The sequence below is a fragment of the Rhipicephalus microplus genome, chromosome X (genome assembly GCF_043290135.1).
Source record: "Rhipicephalus microplus isolate Deutch F79 chromosome X, USDA_Rmic, whole genome shotgun sequence".
In the NCBI taxonomy this organism is placed as follows: domain Eukaryota; kingdom Metazoa; phylum Arthropoda; class Arachnida; order Ixodida; family Ixodidae; genus Rhipicephalus; species Rhipicephalus microplus.
Window position 1 is genome coordinate 92881801 of NC_134710.1, and position 14078 is coordinate 92895878.

The window sequence follows — 14078 nt, forward strand, 5'->3', positions numbered from 1 at the left end:
GTGCCACTCCCACTTGGGCTGGCCTAAGTTTCTATGCCGCCCACTTTTGTTTGTATTGAAGTGTACGTTGGGAATTCATTGAACTAATTCAGATATGTTACAAGCCTCCCGCGCACTTACACGCGCCGAAAAAGGCAGAATCTTAAATGAAGCAGCTTGAACTAGTGTAAGCAGGGCAGGCTTTCTCAGAGAAAAGTCCCTTTAACTCAACCGACCTGGTAAATTTCTGGGTCGCTTACAGGAGCATCTTACAGTGCACAAGTTTTCCGTCCATCGCGTCACCCGCACCGACGCCCGCCTTCCTTCGCCCCGAGGAAGCGAAGCAGCAGCGAAGGCAGGGAACACGATAAGCCCTGGTCTGGTGCGCGCCCGTGTTCCGGATGATGAAACACCGGCGGCGCCATCGGCCGCGACCCGTGTGCGTCGTTTCCACGGCCGAGACGCCCGGCTGGGCCCACGTGCTCCGGGGCGCGCCGCATCGGGAACACGTCTGTTCGCTTTTTAGCGCCGCAGCCGGCTACGTGTCTTCGGCCGCTTATGCGATCGTACTGCGGTCACGTCGGTGGAAGGCCGATCGTTTGCGCCGCTCAGTCGGCCGCACGCCGCCGCTACCACGTGGCGCAGACGTTGGCATTGGACCAAACCAGCCAACCCTCTCCGACGCCGGCGTGTATGAACTACGCACCGGATCGGGGCCAGTAACTGAAACTCAAGCAGCCGAACCCGAGGCCCATCGTGAACGGTGGGGGTTTCAACAACGCGATGAACAGTCTCGTCATTCCCAATGCAGAAAGTAGCAAATAAAATGGGAGAAAAAAAAAGTGAAGCACCCTTTTTTAGTTTTCTTTTTTCAGGAGTTTTCTTTTCTTTTTTTTATCGCCTCACTCAACTTTTTTTCAAGACCCCTTCAACGCGCTCCCACACCTACACGCCACATTTAGACCACACGCGCTTTTTTTTCCTTTCTGATTTTGCTGACAAGCGAAACAAACGGTATCCCGCAATGCCTCGACATAAATTTAATGCGCAGGAAGGAGAAAGAACCGTCATTTAATTTAACGATCGTTTTCGAAACAGCGAAGCAAGCGAAGCATTCCTCACTTTCCGTCGCACTGCGATAATTGAGGGGCCGCGAGCGCAGCTCGTAAGTGCCCCTGAACTCATTATTTTCAAAAAAAAAAAACAATCTGAAACCATCTCTACATTCCCCATAACAGTTAAACAAAATACCAAGGAAAACTCAGGTACAAGTATTCGCTGCAGAGTCCTGCGCTGCCTGTCCACACGTGCCATTTCATACACTCGAAGAGCAAATGCGCTGAGGTAAAGCCATTGCACAACTCAAGAAGCGGCAACATTGGTGTGTTTACTTGAGTATTTGAAAAACAAATAAAAAGTTACTACAAATTTTCGGAGCAGGTAGCGGCACTAGCGGAGCAATTAACAATTATTGTTGGGTATATTTTTGTTGGTACTTAATGCGAACCGGTTAGGCATTGTATGAAAACAGTGTAGCCGGTTTTCATAAGTATTGGGAATTTTCACACGCATGTTGGGCCGCCTAAATCAAAATCAAGTTGAAAACTGAAGCCACACTCGAAAATGCGAGGAGGCATTCCAGCTGCTTTAGCCTTTCTCACGTTTGCCCTTTCGACATTACAGTCACTGTCAAAAATTCACGTATGGCGCTGGCTCTGGGATACGCTCTTTCTGATATTCCAAGAAAGCTGCCTATTGTAGCCGAGTTTCTAGTCTCCATGCACTGAAGCATGCGTAAAATACACGATGCTGCACTGTTTAACTGCCTAAGGTTCTAACCTGCTCAACAATTCAAGCTTTTCTCTAATTCCCCCATTTGCAAGCCTTTGACGCCGACAATATGCTCGTGTACGTGAGCATCGCATGTTTCGTCTGCAAGTGTGCCTACAGGACAATTTCAGTACATTAGAGGTGCCAGGTCTTCGGAACGATTTGGCCACCACCCGTGTGCATGTCCGCGAAGCACGTACACTCCTAATTGCAGGATGAACTTGCGCCAACAGAAGCGCACTCGTCGGGATCATCAAGAAGGGACCACTCGATGTCGTGACTGATATAAACTTCGCCACCACGTTTCCGATGCGTCATGAACTACCAAGATTGCGCCGTTAATAAGGCCAATCTGCGCGACAGCAGCTGTCTGTGTGACACTGAGGGCAACCATGCACATTGGAGTTAGGCACAGTTTTACAGATCTAATTGATTCTGAAAACGTGACTCAATGACAGCTAGATTTGAGGCTAGTACCAGCTGTTATCACGTCCACGTGCATGTGTAAGAAGTTACGTTATGAACTGAAATTACATCCGCAAAAAGCTGTACAAATCGCAAAAGTAAAGAGAATCAGTTTATTAGAACACGTATTTTATATTTCATTTATTTCTTCGAAATTGTAGCGCCAGTCAAGCACTTTGCAAATGTGCAGGAAAAAGATAGGAATGTGAGTCTAATTACTTTATTTGCCGCAGTTGCTCGATGCTCTACTTTAAATGAACAGCATAATATTAGATTTTGCTGCCCGGCATCTACAAAATACGGCAACTGCAACCAAAAATCAACAATCATAATATCGTAATCTGCAACACAGTGCCGTACCTACTCTATACAGTGGAGGCAGGTTAACACGTATTTTACAGGCGCCGCTTTGAATCACCCTAGTTGGAAAGCCATAAACAAAGTTTATTGTAATTAAACTAAATTTTATTGTAGTTGACATGCCATCGAAGCCTAGAATTATGCATTAAAAGATTCCTCGAACAAGCTTGCACAAGATCGAGTATAGGAAGCACACAATGCGAAAAGAAGTTTTTCTGAATGTTCACCCATGTCTTAATTGTAATCCAATTACAGCGCTGTCGAAAATCGTAAGAAACGAGTTAAAACAGAAGGTTTTTATCTATTCACCATTCGTGTGTGCAGGCTTTGCGTATATGCCGACGACATCAGCCATACGTGCGTACCGGGCGAAAAGTTTTGCGTGAGATAAAGCTCTAGATATCCAAGTTGCGGTAATTCTTCGCAAGACTAATGCTCTCCGAGTTTTCTAGCATGCAGATAAATCCCTCTGGGCACGCTTTTTTTTGCGAGTGCTTTTGCTGCAATGAAACTTTAAATACACAACTGCACGGAAGCGGGCGAGCATGGCACGGAAGCGAAAACTTACGAATTCAAGAGGACACGAGTACGACCGTTGCAAGGATAAATGCTGGAATTAAGCAAAAGCCCCGTTTTTTTTTCTCCGGGGAAATTGTATTTTTGTTGTTGCTGTTGTTTTAATGAACCCTGATTTGTCGGTACGCTAAACGGCCGGTACAGGCTTCGAACGTGTTAGTCTCTTTTAAAGAGCATAGATGGAGAACATGTATAATCGATGGGGCCTCCTGCAACCTGTTCTACTGATCTTTGTGCTTGACAAATATCCACGCACCAATGGCCTCCACGCAAAACACTGACTTATTCAGCTGCAAGCATCTCAACAGATAGCAAAGCTTTTACGGAGGGTCAGCAAGCTGCATCCCCTAAGTGTATGGCTATAAATTAACGAACAGAAGCATGTAGCAGCTTCACTAAAAAGCTGTGTATTGTCCGGGTAAAGCTGGTATTTGCTTAAGCGATTGGTTGTAGAAACACGCATAAATAATTTAAATCTCTGATCGATTGGCTTAATTATAAAAGCACTGGCTCTTCTTACACGGCTGGCCTATGACGGGCGAAGCGGAACAGCACTGCCATTGAAAGCAATGGGTGAGACCCTGGTACACTTTGCGGCGTAGCCATGGCTCCAACGGTAAGACAAGTGCGTGAGGTGCTCTTGCCTTTCAAGAATGTGATCGAATATATGGCGAATGCGTTTGAAGATAAATATGAAAGGTGGGGAGCAGCACGATATATTATGGCGTATTTTCGGCACGGCCTCCCTCCGTGCCAGAGTTGTCACTAGTCCGACGATTACGCTGTGCCGTATAATATTTCAGCGGCTTTTCTCACCAAGCTGCTCCTCTTTATGCGAAGTGACATGACATTGTGGGCCGTTAAGCGTACACTATATTGGTCCAGCCTTCCAGATCAAAGTGAAGTTTTAAGCTTTTGTTAAATCAAGTCAGCTTTATGCGGTATTCGGTCCACTTCCTGCTCGGACCATATGAGCGAAGCAATGTATTCCTAACACACGACGCAAAGAACAACGTATTGTAGGGGTTTGCAGCAGGCGCAGCGTGACCGCAGAATCGGAATTCACACGAATGCTTGAAGGCGTTCATTGTGCGTGCCAAACAGACATTCACAAGGTACGTACCTTTGTCGAGCAGAGCTTCCGCCGGTGGTAGAGTGCAGGCGTTCAGACGGAAAGGCCTACTACGTCCCTTGGAGTTGGCAGCGAAAACGCGAGCCTCAAATTCTGTGCCTGGCCACAGCTGGCCGACGCGAAAGCGTGGCTCTGGACCACTCACGTTCCGAACCAGTACCTGCAGCGACCACAGCGCGGATCACATTCCAGTGTACCTAAACAGTAGCAACAACTGAATATATTAAAACCTTCGTATTCAAAACAGCATTGGCATCGAGGTGCGCCACAAAAAGTTCAACAACTTTGCTTTGAATACAAGTCCTACAGGAAGTTACTGGCAGAAGAACGGAGTTATTCTCATAAAATAATTTACGCGAAGTGAACAGCCATTTTTCATTCAACACAATATTCGTTGCCGTGAATGCAGGTAATCACGTGGTGTACATAAATTCGTAAAATAAGCGATTAACATATATTCACTTAATGAAAAATTGAAGAGCATTCTCCAGTGGTTCAAAGTCAAATCCGGGCATAGATTCGTAGAACTACTGAAAGCAACACCAGTTTTGATATTACTTGTACTGCAAGATGCGGTGTAACGTGTTGACGGTCTAGTTGTCATGCTGCCGAATGCCTTCTTGACCCACTACGAGACGAAAGATGGCCTATTTGGTGTTTCGCAACAGCAGCCACAGTGGCCTATACAATGCTATAAAATTGACATACTGTTGCTTGGTGCGTGCCGCACTACTAAATGAAAGCACACTTAGCAATTGTCAGTTTTATACTTGCGCTCTTACAACATACGCACTAAAGGTTTGTTTGTTTTTCTTCTAAATAAAGGTTCGGTGATTTGGCTACATTGGATTGTATTAGGTGTTATATTTACAGCCATTGCCAGAACTAGTGGGCTGGCTACCATAAGAGTAACTTAGGTCATCAGAAGAATTTTCGAATAAAAGCTGTTTAGTTCATTAGAACTTCGTGCTTTACGCCAACACTCCCTTAGCATGTCCTCAGTTAGCTACTCACTTAAGGCTAGTTTTCGCACATAACTTACGAACCTAGGCTTCATTTAGTAATGCCCGTAGTTGTCTACTGCACTTCCAGTAGCCTACAGAGAAGCCCTTAATGTATACGTTGTAAAAGTTAGCCACAAATGCAGAGTTTACACTTAGCCACATATTTTACATAACAACCCATCAGTGGAGGCTGCCATTATCTCCACAATTTATTGGGTTAAACGTGCGCGCACCCCAGTTGACATCGCGAGACATTTCGTTTATTCTGCGCACCTCATACTGCCTGTTATGGCGTAACCACCTTGAAAGAGAGGAAAATTACAGAAGCGGGCTTTACCTACAATGTTTCCATATTGCGGTGAAGCCAGAAATAAGAAGCATTTCGTAGTAGGCTGTGTTTTGAGCGTGCACAGGCATTCGGATGCAGTATACTAATGCGCCTGAGCGTTAGCATGGTGCATTCGGCTTAAGCATCATACACGCCGACTGTGCCTTGCAGGAGCTGTGGCCTCTAAGGTGTCCTAATTTTCATATCGCACTTGCTTATTATATGCGTATCCAAAAGAAAAGCACGAAGGAGAACATGAAAGCTTTGCATGAGAAATTTCGAAACCTGGTTTGTGTGCTTAAGCCAATGTTTGGACAAGTGAACTTGTCTTTAGCATATTTTTTTTGCCTTGAAAAAGATAGGTAGCCTCGATAAAGACAAGTCCACTAGTGCAAACATCAGTTATTGTAGGAACATAATTGAGTGCAGGTACCTGATGCTGAGATGCAGAGACGCCCCTCTGGGTCGATGAGCCTTCAGGTGGTCCGTAGACTTCTAGCACGTAGACCAGGTTCTCGGCGGGACGAGCCAGGAGAGAGGGCCTCTGAACGGCGGCCACCAGCGAGGCACCACCACTGCTTCCCTCAGCAGGCTCCGGTGGTTGGCCATCGACCACCGGAGTCGACGAAGAACGCACCTCGCGACACTCAACCGAAAAACTGCGCTCAGTCAAGTTGGTAATGCTGCAGTTCTGCAGGGGTTCGGGAGGCCCTGCACAATGTACAAGCACAAATGATGTCACAGTATAGTTATTGCGGAGTATGCAGAGCCACATTGGCGTACCTATCGACTCTGTTAGTACCAGAGTGGGATATATAATGTTAGTGGCGCATGACAGAGAAATGTGAATCAGTCGTGACTCTGTACATGGCTGCATTGCTGAGCAAGAACCACGCACGGTACAGCTTTGAATCTGCTTGGTGATTAAAAAAACGGCTTCCTTAGTGTAACAGCTACGAGTATGTGCAGTTAATTTGTGCAATATCATATTTCAATGTACAATATTCTTTCATATTATAAATAGCAGTTTTTATGAACCAGGACTTTTCTTGGAACAAGTGAAGCCTGCTTTTCAATGCAACATATTATCTACTAGCTCACTGTGAAAAAATAAGAGCACAGGAAGCCGTAGGCAAGAACACTAGAACCACGTCAATAAGTGAAATATACAACCATAGGTTCACGTTCTTTTTCTCAGTCGTATTAGTATACCGAGATGAAGCTTAAAAATTGCAATTTTCTTCTTTGTGTGAATAAAAACGACCAAGAACAACGCTATTTCTGCATCGAAAAAAGCAGTATCACGGCAGCCCTTCCAATCTTGCGCGCCACTTGTAAAGCGCATCTATAGTAGCTCCATCCAATTGCAATATTTAGAAATAATATATATATATACATACAAATATATATATATATATATATATATATACATATATATATATATATATATATATATATATATATATATATATATATATATATATATATATATATATATATATATATATATATATATATATATATATACATGCATCCGTGTTTCTACACAAAAAACCGGCGCTGCATTATGTAATTGAATAGGAATTTCCGTATTCAAGTTGTATTTTCGTTTTTCTTCTCCGACTAAAAAACTATACGAAAATATATAATACGCTATATATTTTTCGACATTGAAGAATCAAAACCCGATTTCTAGCAAAGCTGACTTAATCGTATACGTTTCTGCAGCCATTGACGTGTTTCCGCATCCCCTGAAAACTTTTCGCAAACCTCGCAAGCGGGGGCAAAGAAGGATTCCTTTCAAGAGGGATTATATCACGCGGACCATGAAAGCGTCTAGGGCATTGAAAAATTTTCAGACAGATGGGTTTGAAGCATAGCTAAAAGACAAGTCCACATCCATAAGTGGTAAACGCGACCGATTTCTATGCTACACCACATGGAGTCAATTTATGCGTCGCGAAGAAACAATTGTGGAGTGTACATCACTTTATGGTGGTCGAGTTTGCAAATTATTAGATATTTGCGTCATTTGTGAAAGCAGGCGAAATTTCAAAGAGCGTTCGGTTCATCTTGAGGTAAACGCTTTGGGAGAGTGAACGTCATTCGCGCATGTTTAACACAAATTGAACATTACATGACACATTGTAGAGTACACCATATGGAGGGGGGAGAAACGTCACTTGCAGACGCTTGCCAAGGTAAAAGAAAAAGGACGGAGAAATGGGGAAAGAGATGGAAGACATGAGTTTAATCAGATGCGCGACCGATATGGCGTACCCTGCACTGGAGGAAGGGATAAATGGGGGGGAAGATATAGAAGAGAGGAGGAAAGATACATGTAATCACGAGTACACTTGGGGGAACTACAACTGCTGTCACATAGGAAAAAAAGTGTTTCTGTTATAGCGTGCCTCTTTTTACACTGACTCGCGCCTCCTGGCATACACAGGAGCAGGAGAGTTAGCTTTATCCCAAGACCTCTAATGATGAATTGTTCTGAATTATTGAAATAAAACGCTCTTTAAACAGATAGTATATAAGAACAAATTGTAACGGTGTACACTATCGGGTTTGCTGAAGGGCCTCTTGCAAACTATGCGTTCTTGTGCAGCAAAAATGCCGGAAGTTTGACAATTTCACACCAAGCTCCTTATGGAACCATATGCGGTTATTCTATTTCTATGCTCTAAAAACTGATCATGGTGCTGATGACGATAATTAGGAAAAGTAGAATATATAGGATAACATTTATTGACAGGGTACGAGCGGCAAATCATAATTTCAGGGGTCCAACGTGCCAAAACCACGATACAATTATGAAGCACGTCATAGCGTCGGGCTCGGAAAATATCGACCACCTGGTGTTCTTTAACAGGCACTCACACTTACGTACGCGGGCCTCTATAGCATCTCGCCTCCATCTAAATGCCACTGCCGTGACTGAGATCGAACTCGTGTCTTTTAGGACAGCCAGCCAAGCACAATAATGGCTGCACCACTGCGGCGGTGCAAATGTAAAAGGGTATCCAATAGTACGCAATTCTTATGACGTCTTCGGTGAACGCCTGTGATCGTAGGATGAGTGCCGGACCGACTTCGGAGAAGCCGCTGCCAAGGACACCTCACCATTGCTTGCTCTGACTTGCAAATTTCCTAGACGAGCGTGACATGGCCGAGCCGCAGCGAATTACGCTGCCAGCAGCTTATCTGCTTCATTTTTGTGTGTGGTGTTAACGGGCGGCGCTGATCTACGAAATTCTCGTCCACGGTATTCAGGCCCAGCTTTACGTACATATACGATACCCCCTTCAGAATCTCAAAATATTATTGCGTTATTCGCAGCATTACAAACAAGTCTCGTACGCATTTTGTACGGACGTACTTCAGCCCACATCCACTGACCGCCTCGTGCGCTGCTGTTTTTAATTGGATTTGCAGCGCTACTGCAATGACTGGTGGTAGCTGCAGCCAAGAAGTCTCGGTTCCCTCCTCATAGCCGCCCCAGAGGTTTACGATGACATCTATATACTATTTTTCGTAAGACATCCGGGCACCGCCATCTTGGGCTGTTAAACTGATATTTTCTTGTTTTCGTATATCGCGACATGAATGAGAGCAGGAAACATGATATGCGTCAACAAGACCGTGTTCTTGTGTACGCCTGTACCGTAACACTGTTTGTTTTGTTGTTAAACATACAAAACATAAAGGTTAACAATAAAAAAGTATGGTGGTGCTCAACCCCACCCGTAAAATAGCCCATTGCAACACGAACGTGTGTACTCGGCCAAAAACATTTACTCGGCGGCGGCGGCTGCATTTTTGATGGAGGCGAAAAAGCTGTGGACCCGTGGGCTCAGATTTGGGCGAACGTTAAAGAACCCTAGGTCGTCGAAATTTCCGGAGCCCTCTACTAAGGCGTCTCTCATAATCATATAGTGGTTTTGAGATGTTAAACCCTACATATCAACCTATTAAAAACGTTTACTAATACAAAGAGTTTGTACCGACACACTACGCACAAATCGGCGTAGCCTCCACTTCGTATTTTAGCCTGGCGTTGTACGACTACACGCTGCTATATGTTTCCGATAACTGACAGCGCCAACGCAGCGTCACTGGAGGATCCCGTCCGTGGCGGTGGCCCCAAAACCACGCTGTCAAGCTTGCAAAAGAACACAAAGTCAATCTAAATGGTTCGTGAAAGTTTAAACAGAAAGTGGTCGGAAACCTATCGCGACCGACATCAACAACCGTGTGACGATTGAAGCGCGACTAGGTGAGGAGGGGACAAGCAACCAAAACTAAACAACTAAATACGCTTTTTTTTTCTCCAAATAGACGTAATTTTATATATGACAAAGTTAACTAGAAACTTACTGTACGGCGTGTCTGAGATCTGGCTAAATGGTTGATTGCCTCAATTTTTCGTCGAGTGCGATAAGTGTGTGTGTGTGTGTGGGGGGGGGGGGTATCCAGGCAATCTACTATCGGAGCTTGAGCTTAGTTCGGCGTGTTCTTTGGTTCGGCGCAATGCCAGGTCAACGAGGCATCGCTCACTTTTCCGTTGTGGTTTCGAGCACACCGTCAGTGGTTTACTTATTTTTGTGGCTGTTTACTGGTATGACATTTATTAGCTCAACTAGCTGAGAGAATGTGTATATAGCCGTTCCTGTGACTGCCGATTACTTTCGCTGGCGCACCGCCGGCGTGCCCTCGCCTTTAGTGACGGTGTACGCGACACGTTAAGCAGAGAGACGCTGTACTCTACGGCTGCCGAAGCTACATTTTCAAGGCTGCTGTCTCACTGAAGTGGTTTTTGATGATTGGGCAACGTGAGTTTTGGAACTATTATGCTATTGTGTTCGTGAATAGTTTTCTCACAATTACCTCTGCAATGTTTATCGTGCAAATTTAAGTACGTATTTGGCCAATAAAACAACTTCGCTTCCTCAATCTTAGTTTTTTGTTTTTTTTTCTCTCCCGCATGCAATCGGCGAGGCACAGGGCGCAATAAAATTGCGTATTAATAACGGCAAGTAAAAGGACAGAAATTAAGAAAAAATTCAACCTATTGCCAAGTAGGGCGAATGCACGACGTCGCCACCGCTTCCGGTTGCGACGTCATCTTTTATTTATTTTTTGTTTGCTGTTAGTTTTCTCTTTCTCACGTAGATGGCGACGGTGGCAACGAGCCACCGACTACTTGATCCATGGGATTATATGGAAGTTACTCTTTCAGTTAACATATACCTCGAGATCACTTGCTGTGCTAGCCAGGCGAGCGTATCGTCAGAATGCTCGACCATTGCTTGTGCTATCCGAACGAACCATTGTTATGTTTTCCTGTTGTGATTCATCCTTCCGTCGACAAGGCATCCCACAAGTTTTATGTAAGGATGCAGTAGCTGCAAGGCCACATTCAGGAAGCGGTCGTATACGTAGATTTTGGCAATTTGGTTGGTTGATTTCATACAATATCTACGATGAAAAACAAAAACACCCCATGCAGCAACCTTCTTTTATCCTTCTTGTATTGTGTTTACTTTCTAGCACAGCGGTGACTTATTGTGCTGTTTGAAAGTTTTCTAGCAATATTGACCTATATACACACTCCAGCAGGCTGATTCTGTCTTACGAACTGTCTGAAAGCACCTACTTTTTACTGCGTGCGCATGAGCCATGGCCTTTTTTTTTTGCTTCCGCTTTCGAACAGCCCATGAAAAAAATAGCACACCCTAATGCAGCCGCAAGTAATAATGCCGTGGCTATTGCAAATACTCCGTGATGCTAGCCTTCTATGTAAAGACACACTAATACACACCATGTACGGACTTTCACTGCGCTTGGCGGAAGCCATCGGAAGGCCCTACGCGGCACCCAAAAAATCAATGGGTGAATCATTCCGTAGTAAGAGTGAGCATCGATTCACACTGTGCGAGGACATGTTTTTGGATAAGTGGAAAGGTGCAACTCGAATAATACAGGACCACATTTAGAAATTGACTTCAATCACCAGTTTTGCTCATTCACTTGTCTCATTATCTCTGCACACTAGCAACACTAGCAAAAGGGTGGAGTTGTTGCTTGGGCTTATTTCACATGCTGGCAGCGTTGTAAACAAAAAAAAAAAAACAATAGCCGCACAATGCGCCCACCTTACAAAAAGGTACATAACCAAAATGCATGCCAGGAAAACTGCAGGATAGCTTCATACTTCATACTTCACGCTCTTAATTTATCTGACGTACTGCTTCAAGATTTCCAGTGGAACGACGGCACTGTAGAGTTCTCTGGCGCAATAAACATGACTACAGCGCTATGCAAGTTACCACTGCGAAGCAAACTACTTTGTTTGAAGTATTTGTGAGCGGTTGGTATTTGTTCATACAGGCCCAAAAGAAGAGCGATGTTCGCTTTCTATTACCACGGTCCCGTACCGATGTTCACGGAATATTATAACTTCGAGCTACACTCCGGGAAAGCAACCAAAACAGTAGCTCGACTTGACCGAGTTGGCGCTGTACATTTGGGGAACAATGGCTCCACCTATTGATCACAACATCCTTGTATAACAAGAGGAATTTTTGGCAGTAAAGCTGTACTTGGGCAAATAGCTTACCGCTCACGACAGCTATATATAGCATAAGGCACATCGGGAAAATGATGGATTAGCGGAGCATTTTATGATGACCTTAAGAGTTCATCGCATTTGGCCTAACAATAAGCAGGTGCCGGGACTCAACCGATGGCGGATTAACATACAAAAAATAGAAACCTCTCAGCAGCAAAGCTGTATTTATCATGATTTGATGTAGGTCAAGAACTTGTCAATGTGAAGGTAGAATAAATATCTGTGGTTGTGATAAAAATGTAATTGAGACATTGATGTGTACTTTATGCAAATAAGAGACTGTATTATGATAATGTCAATTGGATTATAAATTACGCATTAGCATTTAAATAACTGTGAGGTGATCTGCTTCGGTCTTTTACTCACTGACTGCACGTTCGAAGAGGACTAACACAGAGGACCTCGCCTATGTAGGTGCAGCTGCAAGTACAAGAAAGACGAAAACTGTGCCGTCATTTTACTTGAGATTTCATGAACTAATTACGGCAAGCACACGCACGAAGCCGAGCGTCGTCCTCCCGAATATTTTCTTTGCTTACTTCTAAAAACGTAAAAGCACGCGTCACCGTAAAAAGTTAATTACACGTATACTTGACTTCTTGTGCAAGCGCAATTATCGAGGCGCTTAGCAGAGCAAACAGCGCGGTAACGACGAGAGCCACTGGTTATAAATAAAGAAAACTTCACCAGTTCTCGATCAGTTTTTATACCGCTTTAGTGCCTAGTGAGGTTTGGGGTTCTCAGTGAGATAACCAGGACAAAAGAGCACAGAAAGTTCGTTAAAAGGACGACATCCAAAATTTAATGAAAGCGACGTTGCTAACAAACACTAACAAATCCAATAAGGCACTGATCGTTCGGAAGTAGATGCTGTTGACGTCTGTATCATGGATCTCCTACAGCAGAAATTTACTTCTCGACTTCTGAGCTTCTTTGAACAAATCTGCAAAAAAGCCCAGGCTTTTACGCCCTTCGTGTTGCATAATCGTGTTTGGGGAAGCGAAATTGGCGAAACGCTTGGGGAAGCGAAGGTCTACAGGTATGTGCATATACAGGAACAGGTGTAGCACAGAAACTTCAAACACTTGCTCACCACTCCACACAATTACAGTGTTATTCAGCAGGTTAACCTGCTGAATAAATTCATCCATTCCCCCTTCATGTTCGCTAGACTCTAATTTATGACTTGGTTTGGCACCTGAACTCTCCCGTGACAAAACAACTTTACTGAGGAGCATTTCTTACTTTTAAGAATGACCAACAGCATAGCATGAAACTTTCGCAACTGTGAGGAGACGACTGAACTGTTATGGGACGCTCATCCTTCAAAAGTCTATGATGAGAAGTAAACTACACCGCTTTGATGGAACACCTCTTTCGGAAGTAAAAATCTTAGGAAATCGGTCTACATGCGTTAATACACGCGTAAGTCTATTAAGGCCATATTGTGCTTCCGGAAGTGACGTGGATTTCCCGAACGTTTATGGACTGCGTTCACGTGTTTGTGTCTTCTGGATTAACACCATTTCTGTCATTTCTACCATTCTTTCTTTTCCACGTCTATCTTTCATGTTGTGCCCCCTTCCTCTCCCCACGTGTAGGGCAATCAACTGAGAACGTGCTCTGTGAATATCCCCGAATTTTCCCTTCATTCCTCTTTGCCGATAGACAATAATTGTTATGTCGGGGTTAACGTCCGAAAACCACCATATATATATAAAAAACGCCGCAGCGCAGGGCTCTGAAACATATCTCTGTGTAATTCTA

General features: G+C 44.2%; 1 protein-coding gene across 2 annotated transcripts in view; it reads right to left on the reverse strand.

The window, feature by feature from the left end:
• The window catches only part of LOC119176744 (hemicentin-2), a 329765-nt gene that overhangs the window by 92272 nt on the left and 223415 nt on the right, over positions 1 to 14078 (reverse strand). Inside the window, exons 8-9 of one of the 2 annotated variants that reach the window (XM_075877281.1) lie at positions 6104 to 6385; positions 4334 to 4498 (exon numbers count right to left, since the gene is read on the reverse strand). In XM_075877281.1, the coding sequence (XP_075733396.1) occupies positions 4334 to 4498; positions 6104 to 6385 (447 nt within the window). Of the gene's footprint in view, positions 1 to 4333; positions 4503 to 6103; positions 6386 to 14078 lie in introns of both variants that reach the window. The other variant, XM_075877280.1, reaches the window with a different exon arrangement.